The 17,182-nt window shown below is 45.2% G+C and overlaps 1 protein-coding gene across 4 annotated transcripts; it reads left to right on the top strand.

The window, feature by feature from the left end:
- The first annotated feature begins 178 nt into the window (after positions 1-178).
- setd1ba (SET domain containing 1B, histone lysine methyltransferase a) lies at positions 179-16,250 on the top strand. Of its 4 annotated transcripts, none has more exons than XM_039779749.1 (19): positions 179-1,206; positions 1,644-1,760; positions 4,103-4,254; positions 4,508-4,606; positions 4,917-5,187; positions 6,004-6,125; positions 6,683-7,786; positions 9,253-9,981; positions 10,686-10,859; positions 10,965-11,058; positions 11,160-11,368; positions 11,489-11,561; positions 11,646-11,990; positions 12,107-13,399; positions 13,828-13,994; positions 14,100-14,225; positions 14,383-14,502; positions 14,969-15,106; positions 15,213-16,250. In XM_039779749.1, the coding sequence occupies exons 3-19, from the start codon at positions 4,117-4,119 to the stop codon at positions 15,384-15,386; spliced, it is 5,376 nt and encodes a 1,791-aa protein (XP_039635683.1). In that variant the 5' UTR covers positions 179-1,206; positions 1,644-1,760; positions 4,103-4,116; the 3' UTR covers positions 15,387-16,250. The 4 variants fall into 4 exon arrangements, with proteins under 4 accessions (XP_039635683.1, XP_039635682.1, XP_039635685.1 ...); XM_039779751.1 differs by lacking the exons at positions 179-1,206; positions 1,644-1,760 and adding an exon at positions 3,565-3,879 and having other exon boundaries at positions 12,107-12,241; positions 12,707-13,399; XM_039779748.1 differs by lacking the exon at positions 179-1,206 and having other exon boundaries at positions 1,452-1,760.
- The last annotated feature ends 932 nt before the right edge of the window (positions 16,251-17,182 follow it).

Below are 17,182 nucleotides of genomic sequence, written 5' to 3' on the forward strand. Positions count from 1 at the left end.
GCAGAGAGACAGCTGTCCTGCAGAAGAGAGGCCAATCCTCTGTGTGGAATATTCCAGTCTGTCAGCGGCGCGCAAAACGGAATGCATTGCGCAACCCACCGGGGAGGTTCTTTTTAACAAAGGCCTATAAATAACCTCATTGGCTGATGTGAACGCAAAATGTTCACCTTTGTAACACACACAAAACCTTCTTCACAAATGTGTCCCCATTGCACTGGGAGTGGGGGTCTCGAAACAGGGTTGACTGAGAGGAATGCTGTCTGCAGCCTCGTGACCTGCAAACGGAGGAACGCGCGCACTTGGCAGACCGAGCAAGGAGAGGATAACAAGAAAAACAGGCCTCTGACACGCACCGACAACGATTTTGTGTTCTCATAAGCAGCTATGTACACGCTCACACACAAAAAAGGGTGTGCGTAACAGGGACCATAGTGGCCCACCTGAGGACCGAATTAAGACTCCCCTTTGTCTATTTTTAACTCGTTCACCGAACAAAAGATGGAATCGCATCTTTGTTAGTTTGTATTTTCTAACCTATAGGCTAGCATTTAAAACACTCGATGTTAGTGATCCGCCGGTCTCTGTCTCGAGCCAGAGAGCACGCGCGGAAAGCCCGAAGCACCCACTCTTTCCAGTGACAAAACAACAGGGCTGCAGCCTGCTGCAGAGAGGATTCCTGATGACCTTATATGGCAGTGTGGGGGAGCAACAACACGCTCGAGCTCTCATGGCAACCGTCCAGAGCTCTCGGATTACTGCTGTTACCAGGGCGAGTCAGCCTAGCAACCGACAGCCAAATTTATTAACGTGTCCTTCCTTTCACGCACTGTCGTTTTTTATTTTTCTTCTATTTTACTTATTATTAAACATACATACATACATTCGAGTAAAATCCCCCATGTCGGTATGTGTTAAGATTTCCTGTTGTATCACCGAGAAATGTCCTTGGAACGAGGCTCTCTCACCGAGTGAACGAGCCTCTCCCAGTTATGGCGCAGCAACATATCACAGCACAGTGCTCTCCTTTGTCTGTAAAGAAGCCATTTTGAGGCAAGAGAACAGCAGATAAACCATTGAACAAGTGTAGCCTACACGTTACCAAAGGGTCTCTTTGGACAAGGGAAGCAGTGAAATTTACGAGATTTCTCCCCATAAGATTCCTTTGCTCGTTTAAGACTTGGATTAGGATGTTTTGAATACTAAACTGTAAGTTTACAATATCAATCAAAAAAAATATGGGTTACAGTTCAAATTTTCTTTTAAAGTCAATATAACGTTAGTTTTGCTGATAACGTTTAAACCACAATTATTTATTGTGGTCTGTCCTCTATTAGAACACGTATGCTACATGTAGACATAAAATGGCAAATTAAGTGAAATAGCTCAAAATCCATTACCTTTCAAAACAACATTTCCTTGTGGCATTATATGATGTAGCTCAGTTAGAAAATGTCGAAATGGAAGAGGTCATACTTGACTGCAATCCTGTCTTCAAGGAGAGAGAGGAGATGGTTTGCATATTGCCCACACAGATGATGCTTGAAGATGCATATTCGCTGGCTGAGAGGCAATGCCTACCACTGATCAAAAAGTTTTCAAAAGAGCGTTCTATCTTTCGTGCTAATGGAATCCTTCTTTTTCAGGAGACGCTATCCCACCCCTTATTAATGCCATTATTAGAGGATCCGAAGATGGAGCTGAAAACATTCCTCCTGCCCCTGCGTTTAGGCCTGTTAACTGCTTTTCACCAAATTGCTGAGGTAAATATTTTCACCATAAGAGTTTTCCCTCCATCTGTTTCCTCTTTGGTTTGAAAGTCTATTTTTTAACCGTTGTAGAAACTGTAAAGGGCTACCTAACTTGGCTTCTGAAAATACATTTAAATGTGCCCTTGAAGCAAGGTCAAGCCAACGATTACACTTTGGACACATTTTAAATGGCAAATGGACAGCACAAACCTAATCGTGCTTGAAGTTGTCTCCACTGTTGTAGGAAGGGTATAAACACACAAGCCACCAGCGTTGCTGTTGTGAGAGGAAAGTGTTTAAAGTCATTAATCAAAGCAAATGACCTATCAACAGTCAAAATTACAGACAGGCATTACAGTAAACTAGTTTGCAAAAGGCCATTAGTTATCCATGGCCTGCTTTCTGGCATTTGAGTAGCAGTGTCATATAACCTGGACTGTATCCTGAACTATATCTATATGTCAGCATGCTAGTGAACATATTCAATAAAGTTGTCTATTATACAGATGCCAACATTTGCATATATGATCAAATTGATGAGTTCAGATAACTTCAGACAGAAATCACTTTTGATAACAGTAACTGCATGCCTCACATTTTACATTACTAAATTAGCAAAACTGTTAAATTATTATAAAAGAGTTGAACTTACTCATTGCTACTCATATCCTACAAGGCCATGAGTGCAATGCCAAAAATCAGCCATTACACATTGTCACTTCAACTGTGTTTTCTCCTAATTTAACATCTCCAAAATCATACAACTGTTTATTCACAACATTAGGTTTCTTTTCACTTAAGAAATATAAATACTATTATATGGGTGTGCCATGACCTAGTTAAGACAAAGATGGATTCCAGGCAGAGGAAAAAAGGCTCAAGATGTCACAGGGTATTACATCCAGTACATTCTCTTCCTTCTTCTCAATCCTTTAAAAGGAGGAATCATAGTTTTATCATAGTCCGTGAGAGATGAGGAAATCAAGTGTAAGATCCCTTTTGGAACAAAGGAAACCCATATAGGCCATTGAGTCCTGTTTTAGGAAAATGGCTGCCGAGAGCGCTCGGCCCCCTCTCTCTGCTCTCTGTTGAAGGACTCCTGAGCCGTGCCTCTAATAGCAGACAGCTTCTCTGCTGCTGCGCTCTGATTGGCCCGCCGAGCTGCCGCTGTTAACCAGCCAATTGCCCGAGCACTGCAAAACACTAGACAATGTCAAACAAAATCCAGTTTGGTCGACAATATACAGTTTACAAATATTACAAACGAGAAATCCATACGGAGTTAAGAATATATAACTAAAAGCTCCGCCGCTGGTTAATACTTTAAGCGAGGACCAACAGAACGGTTTGGCACTAGTTTGTTGGTCTAACTGACAGAAAAACGTAACAAACCGCCGCATTCCAACGGTTATTAACGTTAGCCTGACTGTTAAATTCAATCATTTACCAACCGAGTTGCGTATTATAATCCTGTTCATCTGTCAGAAATTGCACATTAGCAGTCAACTAGCTCTACAGCAGCTCTCCAATCCCATTAGTTTGTTTTGTTTTCGTGTTTGAATCTGTGAAGGACCACAGGTCTGTCCACAGACCTGCGACCAAATCATTTTTATTAGCCTTTAGTGGCAGTTAAGAAGACATTTGCCCCCTGTGCCTATCTTGTGTTTGCCATTTGGGTAAATGCAATCGGCAGATTCCACACAAAATGATTTAGAGGTTTAGCGACAAAGAGCGGTTGTCGGGCCAATAATACGCTCATGTTTTTATTCGAACGTTACTATCGGAGTAATTTAAAACATAACGATTGTATACAATGCTATAACATAATTAAATGACCAGTAAAAATATAAATAAGTTTGTAGCGAAAGTGCGGCTAGCATCGGAGGTGGGCAAGCCTAGCGGTGTATTGTGGGAGAGACAGAAGCTACAGACCAGAGGCACACGATATGTGTTGGCTCTCGCCGAAAAGGAGGCAGTATTCTTCAAGCTAAATCATGTAATGTAAGCGGCGAAAGGAAAGCGATTTAGTCTTTTCTTCAATTAAAGAAAAAACACTCGATCGGACAAACCATGTCCAAGCCAGGGGAGAAAAACAGATTGAACGAAGACCATGGCAGAAAGCAGAGTTCGAGTAAGCTTATTCTTTTTTCCTCTTTCTCCAGCCCTCCTAATGCCTGTTTTCCGTAAATGGGATATACGCTATATCCCGTTTTTGCTCTCCCTTGGGTTAGCTACCCCTGCCACCAAAGTCATGCATCTGTAACGTTTTTAAAGTGTTGGGGGCTGGTAACGGGACCGTGTTTAGCGTTGCCTCACGATAGCTCTTCTCTCCTTGTCGCTGCCTGTCGTTTCAGGTTTGGCGAACGGCATGGACAGTCATCCCGTCTGCGGCTCAGCGGAGAAGCGGAGTCACCACTGGAGAAGTTACAAGTTGATTATCGACCCGGCGCTGAAGAAAGGACCACACAAACTGTATCGCTACGATGGACAGACTTTCAGCATGCCCGTAAGTGGACCGCCTTCGCTGCGAAACGGCTACAATAGTAACCGAGTAGCCGACCTCCATGATAGGTTACAATGTGGCTGTGTTGCTGTGGCCGGCCACTGGTGTTTTCCAGCATCTTGAACGGCTTGTCGGAGGTGTTCATTTTAATCCAACACCGCGTCTGGTTTGTGTAAAACTACTTTGCAACAAGTTCTCGCCGTGTGAAGTTGTGAATGCGATGGATAACAGTGTTGTGCCCCCTCCTCTCCTGCAGAATCCCGGGATACCACCGGTGGAGATGGTCCGAGACCCGAGGATCGGTCGGCTCTGGACTAAATACAAAGAGACGGACCTACCGGTGCCGAAATTTAAGGTATCTACTCTGACAGAAAGAATGATGCCAGCTTTTTCCTTGTGGAAAAGGGGGGCTGTCAAAAGTTGCAGACACACACCCCCCCCCCTCACTCATCTTTGGGATGTCGGGTGTGATTATGTTGTCGGATGGGCTATTAAAACCCAAATTGCATGCACTATAATGCGCGAAGGGGGATGACTGGGTATGCAAGTTCATCGTACCCACTCTGGCAAGGTTGTTCTTATCTCAGCTGTCAGAAATGACCCCACATGGTGCAACGTTAACCCGAAAGCACCCCTAACGTTAACTCCTCTTATTCTTCTTCCAGATCGACGAGTGTTATATCGGCCCTGTGCCTCCAAAGGAGGTGACATTCGCCAGGCTGAACGACAACATTCGGGAAGGATTTCTCACCGACATGTGCAAAAAGTTTGGAGAAATCGAGCAGGTGGAGATCTTGTACAATCCGAAGAACAAAAAGCACCTGGGGATTGCCAAAGTTGTTTTTGAGAATGTGAAAGCCGCCAAAGTGGCCGTGCAGTCGCTTCACAAGACGTCTGTTATGGGAAACTTCATCCACGTGGAGCTGGACCCGAAAGGTAAACAGTGATTCAGTCATTCGAGGAGAAGACGTGTAACCTACATTATGCACGATCAAGCCTGTTTTCTGCTGAAGGAGCAAAACATTCTCCTCAAAGAGGTATATTCTCTTGTTTTGAATTATTAGGAGGACAGCAATCACGTGTGTAAATTCACGTGCGTTGCCTGGTTACGTGGGGTAATTGAATTTCATTGAATGTAAGCCTGCTCCCACAAGCCCAGCGCTGAGGGGGCCTGTGTACTCCCACTGTGCATAATTTCAGACCTGTAAACAAACACAAACCAATCTGTCAGAGTCTCTGTCATCGTCTCTGTTGAGTCACATTTTAAAGAAATCTCTAAAATTGTTGCTAAATTTTCAGTCAGTAACACTGTTAAGATTCAAAGACTCTGCTGTTGCGTCTGACTAATGCAGAACAGCAACTTTAATTACTCTTAGGACAATGTAAAGTATTTATTATTTGACTTGCAACAGTTTTTTTATTTTTTATTTTTTAGTCTGATTGATGAAATGTTTGCACATTTAATCTTGGAGACTTACAACAGTTTTGCATCTGTTAATTTAATTAGCAAAATAAGGATGTTTTGAATTACAATGTGTATCGTGTTTACACAAATGTATTAGTCTTGAAAGGAATGACCGTTGCATTTTGTGTAGCACATGTTTGGACCATTATATTATAGCATCTACCTACTTTATGTATTACATATAACATTTCAGATTACCATATGCACATTAACAATCTTTATTTAGTTTTAAAAAGCCTTCTGACATTAAGCCTGCATTATAGACTTGCATGTTTATCGTTCTGCAGGTGAGAATCGCCTTAGGTACTTCCAGCTCCTGATGAATGGCAGCTACACTCCGCAGACCCTGCCTGTTGGTGGAGAGGAGGCCAGAGAAGTTTCCCCTCGTAGCCTGGCAGAAGCCTTACTGGTAAAAACTTTATTTTGTTCATAGGTTTATGAGAAATTGCTTCCTAATCTGTGGCAGTGGGAGTTCAATAATCATATAGTTTAGTACAGTTTCTCTACTGGTTTATGTAAAGTTAGCCTGATGCTTACTGAATTGCAGTGTTACTTTGTAGAAATAACTTACCAAACTAAGCTGACATGCTTATCTGTAATTTATTTTATCAGTGCAGCAGGTGGTGGAGTAGAGCAGAGGAAATGTTATCCAGACCCTTGCCTGTGGACTGAAATCACAAAGCCACTGAAACGTGCACTTTGGCCTCGTTACACGAGATCCCCCAGGCATTGCGCCCAGATACTCTTATCTACTAGTTTCTTTTTTTTCTTTTTTTAAAGATGCAATGTGAAATGTAACTATTGGGTGAAAATCATCCAACTATTTTTTTTATGACTGCATTGATATACAATAGCTTCTAAATTACAATCCAAGACATGTTTTAGTTGTGATGGTAGAGGTTTTAGTGGTGTGAATGTTTGCCTGTGACACCTTGATTAATCTTAATCCTGTTTGTCTCCTTTAAGGCCTGCGAGCCCATCCGCAGGTTGTCAGAGAGCAGTGTGTCAGCTGTTGGAGGAACACTGCCACCCAGCAGCTCCACCACTCCTCTGTCCCTGGAGACAGGCTACTCCAGCCTAAGGCAGGACACACCCCAGTCCCAGGGAACCCCTCATACCCCACGCCAGACAGGTACGCCCTTCTCTCAAGACTCCAATTTCTCCAGTCGGCAGTCCACACCGGCGTACCAGTCCAGCCGGGCTGAGAGCTCTGGAGGTTACAAATCTCGCAGACACGAGAGTAAGTTCCAGGATGCGTACAACCGCAGACCGGAGAGGCCTCAGTACCGCAGCAACATGTACCGAAGCACGACGTCTGAACAAGCTCCCTTCAAACAGCACCAACTCACCCCACCTGAACCGCCACCCTCCACCCCTTCCTTCACCTACACAGCTCCTCCCCCCGCTACGCCCAACTTCAACTCCGCCTTCTCGCCCTACCAGGCTCCTTTGCCCCCCGCGTTCCCCCCGTCAGAGCCTGCTTTCCATCACCCAGCCCAAAGGGAGGGCGAGTACCTCCGACCGCCACAGCCGCCTCTGGCAGCTGCCACTGACTTTTTGCCCGTCAAGGAGAGACCAGAAACTCCTCCGATCCCAGAGCCCCCGCCGGAGCCCGTGCCCCATCCAACCACCCCTCCTCCTCAAACACCAGAGCACTGCCCCTCACCTGGCTCCCCCACGCTTGATCCAGAGCGCAATAGCCTGGATTCCCGCATTGAGATGCTCCTCAAGGAGAAAAGGACAAAGTTGCTGCCGTTCCTGGAGACGCGAGACTCAGACACTGAGGTGCGAATGGATGGAAGTCCAATTTCCTCCTCATCCTCTCAGCTATCCCCAATTCCCCCTTACACGAGCGGCTCCCAAGGTGGCCACCAAAACTCCCGTCCCTCTAGCACAGGCTTGGAGGATATAAGTCCGACCCCACTTCCAGACTCGGAAGATGAAGAGCCAGTTCCTGGAACTGCCTCCCTGATCAAGAGAATCAGTTCTCCTGTCCAGGAGAAGACAAGGAACAGTGACCTCAAAGATGGACATTTTCGAGGCCACACTCCCACTGAAAAAATGGAAACGGTAAGACACTGATTTTTTTTCTAATATTTGCATGAAACTTGTGTTTATATGAAAAATAACAATATGCATATTTTTATGCGTTAGGTTACATTTCACAAGAAACGGCCCCCCCATTGTTCCCAGTGTAGCTAAAATGAGCTCATATTGATAGTCTTAGTTGATAGTAGCACAATGCTGATGTTTACTTACAGCTGTGACAGTTACACTGAGGACACAGGAAGTGAGGTCTAGTTTCAGTGCAAGGTGGTAGTAGTGAACTTTCCCTTTTGTTTCATTTTCTTTTATTAGGCTATGCCTCGCAAAGGAAGTTCTGATCTCACAGCAATCTATGTATGAAGGCACCTTAAAAAAGGTGTTTGCTATTTCAGTTGACCGCTACTGCTGTTTGTTTTTGTGCAGAGTACAAATATGATCTTTAAAGGATTAATAAGTAGTGTTTGTTCCCGTAATAAAAGTGTATTTGTTAGCACAGTTGTCTCTGAATATGTGTATAAAATATGCATGTAAAACAATTGACATAAGTTATGAATGAAAAGTTTTAGACATAACTCACAGCCTTAAATACTTTCACATTCATATGAAGTTGATCTCCTTGTTTGAAGTCAGAGTAACATCATCTGGCCTATGATGTTGTATTTCTACACTGTGTGCTGTGCTTTGAAAGGAGAAATAAGAGCTGCTCTGCTGTTGGAGAAACACTCTTGTTTCCTCTTTCGAACACTCACCACACGCTCACACAGAGGAAAACACAGTTTGGCAGTTAGCCCCATTCAACACCACACTTCCTGGTTTTGCCCTGACAGTCAGGATTGGCAAGTTATCACAATGCAAGCACTGCAAACAGGTCATTTTGGATAACGATGCCACTCTCATGCTGAGTTTATTCTCATTATTTTCATTCCTGCAGCAGTTGTAACGTAAATCCTTTGTGAAAGTGTTGCCCTCCCATTATGCACTATGCTTTTAGGAATAATCGCTGTGATGCCTAAAGCAAACAGCTCTGTTTGGAAATGCGCTGAGACCAACAACATGGGTCAGTTGTGTTTGAATGTGCTAGTGTGAATACTAAACTTTGAACTCAGATCAGCACTTAAGTAATTTGTTGCTCTTATTTTGAATTATTTGCTGAGTATCCAACCTCAGAGCAAAATGTGTCCATAGCACATAGTACTGTAGGATTATTGAGTGCAGGTATTGTTTAAATAACCAAAAAATAAAAATGTGTTTTAAGCATCCAAAAAAAAGAAAGGATTGCTTTGGAATCAATATGAAATCTTAAGTATTGTATCAGAACCAGTTGAAAAGCTTTTTCCTGAGCTTTTTGACCATATCTCAAGGTCTCCATAAGTTGATGGCGTTTGCTCAGTTGTCATGGAAGGAAAAGGGCAGATGATTGTTCTCGTGTAACCTGTGAAAAATACACGTTAACCTTGCATAGTCCTGACAGGCTGTCCCTTTTCACACAGGGTCATCAGTCGTCGGGAGAAGACATGGAAATCTCTGATGATGAGATGCCCGGGACTCCAATCTCCGGTGGAGACTGTGGAAAGGGCATTGTCATGAACTCTGCGGTGTCTCCGATGCAGAGCATTTCCATCCCTCCTCCCGGCTTCCCTCCTCTCCCGCACCAGGCCGGCTTCCAGATCTCACATCACCACCTGGCCCCTCACTCTGCTGTCATGGCCGGTCATCCCGGAGTGCCTCACCATATGCTACCACCCATGGGTCCCTACCCTCATAGCATGATGCCCCTGGTGCAAATGGAGCTGATGAACTGCTTGCGGTGGGAACAGTGGAGCACCGTTCCCATGTCCTTCCAGATGCAGCAGCAGATGCTGAGTCGCATGGCTCAGACTAGAGGGCCCTATCCTTATCCACATTTTATGGACAGTGGTGCATCTGGGCCATATGGGGGACCCTACGTTCCTCTGACTATGGGTGCTACGCCTGCTAGCGGCGCAGCACCCGAACAATGGCAGCATCCCAGTATACCAAAGTTCAACCCTACTGTTCCTCCTCCTGGATATGAGACTAAAAAGGAGGATCCCCACAAAGCCACTGTTGACGGTGTGCTGCTGGTCATTGTCAAGGAGCTGAAGGCCATCATGAAGAGGGACCTCAACCGCAAAATGGTGGAGGTGGTGGCTTTTAGAGCCTTTGATGACTGGTGGGAAAAGAAGGAACACTCAGCAAAGGTAAGTTATTCCAAGATGCAAATACAGTGTTACCTACTACAGAAGCAAAGAGAGCTTATATCCACACATGCACAGTATAGTATGTGTGCGGGAAAATATACTTGCCCTGACTTCTAACCTATGTAAATTGAGTCTAATAATGTCCATATTATATGATTGCATTACATTATAGAAGCCATAAATTGTAGACTTAATCAAGAAATAGTCATTAAGTTTGCATTGTATCACAACTGTTCATGATGACCATCAATTCATCAATCAAAACATGCTTTTTTGCATATTATTAAAAAAGAATAATTATAACAACAACCTCTCTGTGTAGTTTCAGATAACGTAGCTCTCTGTCCAATCTGCATCCACACGAATCTTACATTAGTGTTTAGTGTAATTTATTTATCAAGGTAAAATGCTAAATATTCCTTGTTTCCAGACTTTTAGATGGGAGGATTTGTTGCTCTTCTCTGTTTTATGTCTCTAAATTGAACACCTTTTTGGTTTTGGACTGTTGATCAGGCAAAACAAGCAAGTTAAAGACATCTCCTTTATGATTAATTGGAAAAACAATTAACTGATCATGAAAATAAAGAGTTGCATTTACATGAAGCAGCATTTGTTTCATGAAAGTTGTTGTCATTGTTCAGTATAATAACAGGGTTTGATACAATAACTTACCAGCATTAAGAATCCTATACATTTTTTCCCAGGCATCTTTGACACCAGTGAAGGGTGCAGAGGGAAAGGAAGAAGAAAGACCCAAACCCAAAGAAACGATGGGTTCAAGTCTGCTGGAGAACTGGAACAAGGGCGAGGGACTGGGCTACGAGGGAGTGGGCCTGGGAATCAGTTTGCGAGGAGCCATACGCCTGCCCTCCTTCAAGGTAAGCCTTGAAATTTGTCTTTTAGTAGGACAAGGTGGGATACTCCTTCCTTTTCTCGATCATTTGCAGATCCTGTTGTGTTTAATGGTTGCATGTTGTGCTTAGGTAAAAAGGAAGGACCCGCCTGAGGCTGCAACAGCAGGGGACAACAAACGAGCCCGACCCTCCACACCAGTGGATGACGAGCTGGAGGATGAGGGTAACCCTCTCTTTTGTCACATTTACAATTCTCTCTTCTTCCTGCTTTACTTTTTTTGTTGTTGCTAAAGGCTAATTTATCATGTGGTTCATTTCTGTCAGACCGGGATCGAGACCCAGCCGAGCTCCCATCGGACGATTCTAAAATGGATGCCGACGCTGCAGCAGCGAAGCGACGGCACTCGCGGCCACTTGAACTGGACAGCGAGGGAGAGGAGGAGCTGGACACCTCAGGAAAGGAAGAGTCATTGTCTGACAGGGAGGAGGAGCCTGATGAAACTGAGGCGACAGACAGGCTGTCGTCAGGCAAAGTAAGCCATCTCAAAAATGACCATTAATTGTGTATCTGTTGGATTGTCTTTTCGTCAATCGTGTGCATTGAATATTTCTGCATTTTGTAAACATTTTCATGATCTGTGATCATCTCTTAGGAGAGTGGCAATGAAGAGGGTGATGATGAAGACTCATCCAGTGAAAGCGCTTCCTCCGATTCGTCTGATGAAGGTACCTTAAATATCAAACAGCAGCAGTTGGTTGGGTTTTTGTCTTTTTCCTGTAATTGATCATTTATTTCCCCATTTCTTGCAGAAGCTGAGAGTTCAGCGTCCTCTAAAGCTAGTTCAGACTCTTCAGCAGAAAGTGCGGACTCCTCCGAGTATGAGTTAAGCTCGGAAGAGGATGAGGTGGAAGAACAGGAGGCGGTGGCAGCACTAGATGTGGAGGCTGAAGGCAAAGTGGCCCAGACTTCCTCGTCCTCTTCATCCTCATCAACGTCGTCTTCTGATGAAGAGGAGGCGAAGACTGAGACCAATGCACTAAGCCATCCTGCGGGACCGGTCCCAGAGGATAAGGAGAACCTGAGGAGGAGACCTCCTAGTCCTGCGGAGGAGGTGACGGGGGCCCTGAAGCCGCCATCACCCAAAGGCATCCCAGGTGAGCGTCTGTTGAAATTATGCAAGCCGACTAATACAGCATAGGTATTAATCGTTCTTTTTTGCAGTATTGAAGTCAGATGTTTAAAGAAACAAATATCTTTTCTTGTCTTCTAGTCAATGAGCGAGACCTCAGTGTGGACCGTGACATTCCTGTAGTGAAGTCTGAACCTCAGGAACATGTAGCAAACCTCCGGCCACCCACTCCCACAGGCGCCCTGCCTGACAGCGACCAGGAGACAAAAGCCAAAGGTAAAGCAGAGCCCGAGGAAGTACCCTGCACCCCCAGTCGATTAGCCCCATCCCACATAGATGCGAACACACCTGTCCCCAAATCTGTCTCCGCATCTTTAATGCACCTCCCTCTCCCTCCACACCCGGCAGTAGAAGGTCGTTCCCTCCTTCATCCGCCCCCTGGTCCCCTGCCTGACCTCCCTCAGCGGGCCAGGCTCCCAACAGACGAGGATATCCCCCGCACGCCGGGCAGGGACCTGATGGAGCGTGCCCGAAGTCTGGGCAAGTCTCAGAGCACGGACACGGTGCCCATAACACCCGGTAGTGATGCCCCGCTGACGGGCAGCAGCCTGCTGCTTAGCTCCCCTCACATCCCCGGTAGCCCCTTTTCCTACCCTGCACAGTCCCCTGTCCTTAGTGCTGGAGTCCCCCGCACTCCAGGAAGAGACTTAACCTTTACCCCTGTCTTCCCTGACCCCACAGCACTGACTCTTAACAGGAAAATATCCTCTGAGAGCCTGGACGATAGACCAGTTTTTAAGGAGCCGCCCATCTGCGCTCTGCCTAACCAGGCCCTGTCAGCTGGAGCAGAGCATTCAGCCAGTGTCCCTGAAGATCTGCCCACTGGTCTCACTCTAGATGTCCCTGTCTCATCAGATACTGCCCCATCAAAGAGGAAACCTGGACGACCCAAAGGCAAAAAGACCCCAGCTGTTTTAGCAGCTGATGAGCCTTTGGAGCTCTCATCCGAGTCCACCCCTTTGCCTCACGACGCACACCTCGGCGATCTATCCACGCAAACGATATCTGCCAAGTCCCCCGACCACCCGAGCCTGGACTTCCGGGAAGGAGAGGTGAAGCCTCAGACGGTCCTGCCTGCCGAAGACGGCTTCCTGTCCTACGAAGAAGAGGCACCTGTGGCCGTAAAGCCTCCGCGGAGGGCACGGCGATGCTGGGAGGAGCTCCTGCTGGGCAGCCTGTCCCCCGTCACCTCGCCTCCCCGGCCATACTTCAAAACGCGCTCCGAGTTTGAGGAGATGACCATACTGTATGACATCTGGAACGAAGGCATAGATGACGAAGACATTCGGCTTCTGCAGATCACTTATGACAAGATGCTCCAGCAGGATAACGGCAACGACTGGCTCAACGACACGCTCTGGGTCAACCATCCATATATCCTTTACTGCTCAACATCAGCTGATTTACACCAAATGGTTTTTATTAATAATAGTAATATTTATGTATATGTCACTTTTCATATACAGTCTCCACAGAGATCAGTCCAGTTAAATAAGTGTATTATTTTCTTTTTTAATAAGTGTGTGTGTGTGTGTGTGTGTGTGTGTGTGTGTGTGTGTGTGTGTGTGTGTGTGTGTGTGTGTGTGTGTGTGTGTGTGTGTGTGTGTGTGTGTGTGTGTGTGTGTGTGTGTGTGTGTGTGTGTGTGTGTGTGTGTGTGTGTGTGTGTGTGGGGCCCCCTCTGGTGGCGTAAATCAGGAACTGTTTCAATTCTATTGAATATCTGTTGAGCTTCAGTGTTTTGGCATCTCAGCTGTGGTCCAAAGCCTTTTTTTTTTTAGTTTCTTCCTTGACTTCTCTGCACCTACCAACATCCCCCGAGTGAAGAAAAAGAGAAGAGATGACGGCATGAGGGATCACGTGACCGGCTGCGCGCGAAGCGAGGGATACTACAAGATCGACAAGAAAGACAAGATCAAGTACCTTCAGAGCACAAAGCTGCAGTCAGAGGAGCCGCCGTTCGACACACAGGTGAGTACAGACTTCTGTGAAAGTGTACACATAAAAACCTCAGAGGCGTCACAGATGTTGTACTGCTGTGGGTGGACACGTCTGACTCCCATCTTCTTCCTGCAGGGTATGAGTATTCCCGCACAGGTCCAAGCCTCTACAAGAGCTGGCTCGGAGCGGCGGTCGGAGCAGCGGCGTTTGCTGTCCTCGTTCGCGTGTGACAGTGACCTGCTGAAGTTCAACCAGCTGAAGGTAAACACTGTCAAACCGAACTTTGCTCCAGTAGGCAGTTTGATTTCCCCCCCCGAATTTTGTTTTAAAATAAGAGCAGTAAGTAAGAACAGATTATTATCACAGACAGATTATGTCATCTACGAAAGTCACACTCTGCTCCACTTTACTCCTACAGTTCCGTAAGAAAAAGATCAGATTCTGCAGGTCGCACATCCATGACTGGGGTCTGTTCGCTCTGGAGCCCATCGCTGCAGATGAAATGGTCATCGAGTACGTGGGGCAAAACATCAGACAGGTGAGAGGCAGTTGATTGGTTCGTTTTGAAGTAGTTTTTTCTGTGGGTACATAAACAATGGTCGCATTTTTGAAAATCTGGTTGCATTTATTTGACCCCATTTATGATGGATTATACTTTGTATATATGTAGACTGTATGGGTTAGACAATTCCTGTTACAAAATGCAGTTTATTAGAATTCTGAATGTTTCAAATTTGCTGGGACACAACCAAATTTTGATGTTGCTTGGACTGCCGTAACAGCAAGTAAGAGAGAGGGTTACTAACAAGCCCGATAGCTCATTTTGCTTTGAAGGACAGGAGCTGTTGATATGTTGGCTGATAGCGAGATGCACGGTCCGGTAAATGAGCAAGTCCCACTGATGGGGTTAAAGTAGAGATCCAGTGGAATTCTGTCAGATAAAGCCAATAGTTTACTTTTAAAGCCGTCAGACCTCTTAATAAGTGATAATCCTTCATTGGCAGGTGATTGCGGACATGCGGGAGAAGCGCTATGAGGAGGAGGGCATCGGCAGCAGCTACATGTTCCGCGTTGACCACGACACCATCATAGACGCTACGAAGTGTGGCAACTTCGCCCGTTTCATCAACCACAGCTGCAATGTAAGACGACAATCCACATGATGCTCCTTTTTGTAAAAGCTTCAGCACCAAGCGCGTGAAACAGAAACCCAAGCTTATAGCAATCTAACGATGCGTTTTCTTTCAGCCCAACTGTTATGCGAAGGTCATCACGGTGGAGTCTCAAAAGAAGATTGTGATCTACTCCAGACAGTCCATTAACGTCAACGAGGAGATCACGTACGACTACAAGTTCCCCATCGAGGACGAGAAGATCCCCTGTTTGTGTGGGGCAGAGAACTGTAGGGGAACGCTGAACTAACATCCATGTGAGGTCAATCGTCTCCAGGGTGTAAAAGTGCTGTCCTCAGACTGGGCTATTTTGGAGCAAGGAGAAGAAACCTGCTCGTCTGTAGGGCCCTCTTCACATATTTAACTCTAGATTTGTTTACGATTCATGGTGCTCTTGAAATAAAAAAAAAACACATAGTTTTTTATGTCTGCCAGTGACCCAGAACTTACTTAAACACTTGACTTGCTGGTGCAGCATTTCCTCTTCAAAACGTTGGGACAGTATTTCAGCATGGCTCCTTCCACATCCAGTCCTGGTTTGTACAGTTTTACACTTCTCGTTTGTCTCATAAGCTTTACGTAGACCACACGTGGTACAAAAACAACAACACAGACTCACATGTTCAGCTGCTTACTAACACTGTTGAGACGCACAAGCCCGCCAGGAAAACGCCTCTCTGTGGGAGAAGACGTGGTCGGGCACCTGAGCAGATGGGATGATGGTGGCGTGTCGCGGCCCGACACCGGACTGCAACCCTGCTCTCTCGCTCCTACCTCCTCTGCACCAGTTTTCTTGGACATTAATCAAACCGATAAAAGAAAATTCAAGCAAAACAAATGGTTAAACCCTACCACAAAATATGGAATATTTGGATATCATGCCTGCTTTCACCAGCCAATAATGGATCATGCTGCTTCCTATTTGTTTATGCAAAAAAGGTAAAGATGACATTTAGAATTAAGGAGGGAGGTCAATTAATGATATTCCAGTGTTTTCCAGTTTTGTTTAGGTAGTTTTCTTCTTGCTTGTTTCTTCAAAGACACTATTTGTGTGTGTGTGTGTGTGTGTGTGTGTGTGTGTGTGTGTGTGTGTGTGTGTGTGTGTGTGTGCGCGTGTGTGTGTGTGTCGCGTGCGTCTTGGCGTGTGTCGCGTCGTGTGTGTCGCGTGCGGCGGTGTGTGTCTTGTAGCGCTATAGGCCACAGCGTAGAAGGCCCCCAATCATGCAGAGCAAGAAATTCAAATTTAACCAGTTCTTGTGCACTGGGCAGCGATTGAAAATACTTGTTAAACTAAGTTTTCAGCTTATGAAGAAATAATAATTTCTCTTTAAGTGCCATATGAATGTAAAACTGTCTATGTTTAACCTGAGCATGCCGGTGGTGGACATAGAAGTCTGTTTTTGCTGCCTATTTTTTCCCGCCGTGGGTGTTTGATGATGATGTTTCGGCTTCTTACATCTGTACCTGGGATGACCGTCTCATGTTAGTGTCCTATTCATCTGTAACACTTATTACTCTACCAGTGTTCTCATGCACAACAAAGTGTTTCTACGACCCAACAGACCTTCTGCCAGGGTTGTTCTTTCTTTATAAAGACATTAAGATAAAAAACAAATATTAGTGAATGCACTCATGGCTTGCACTTCTGCTTTACGCCCCCTCTCAGCCATTCATTTCCCCCATTCAAGACCAAGTCAGTCATTGCTTTTCATTCAGTTGGATCGATTATGGAGATTTTCTTTTTTTTTTTCCACCAGTGATGTTTATATGATTACTTGTACAGAAGATCTAAAGCTTTTTTATCTTAACAGGGGCAACACTTTTAAGATGCATCTTTCTCTCTCTTTTTTTTTTTTTTTTTTTTTAAAGAAAGACTGAGTATTTAAAAATATTTTCAGGGAACTGTAAAGAAATCTGAGGGTTGAAAAAGGTTGTTTATTTAAGGAAAAAGGTCCACTGTGTACAGGAAAAAGTCTCCACCTCCTTTTCTGAAAGATTGTTTCTTGTAGAAACGTCTTCATTTTCTGCCCATTTGCTTTGTAATCC

The sequence above is a fragment of the Perca fluviatilis genome, chromosome 17, assembly GCF_010015445.1.
Source record: "Perca fluviatilis chromosome 17, GENO_Pfluv_1.0, whole genome shotgun sequence".
NCBI classification, from domain to species: domain Eukaryota; kingdom Metazoa; phylum Chordata; class Actinopteri; order Perciformes; family Percidae; genus Perca; species Perca fluviatilis.

Excerpts from the sequence above, each read along its gene's own strand:
- setd1ba (XM_039779747.1), top strand. The coding sequence starts at position 3,819 with ATGTCCAAGCCAGGGGAGAAAAACAGATTGAACGAAGACCATGGCAGA. Across the intron at positions 4,607-4,916 it reads TACCGGTGCCGAAATTTAAG|ATCGACGAGTGTTATATCGG; the intron begins GTATCTACTCTG and ends TTCTTCTTCCAG. Across the intron at positions 13,995-14,099 it reads AGCCGCCGTTCGACACACAG|GGTATGAGTATTCCCGCACA; the intron begins GTGAGTACAGAC and ends TTCTTCCTGCAG.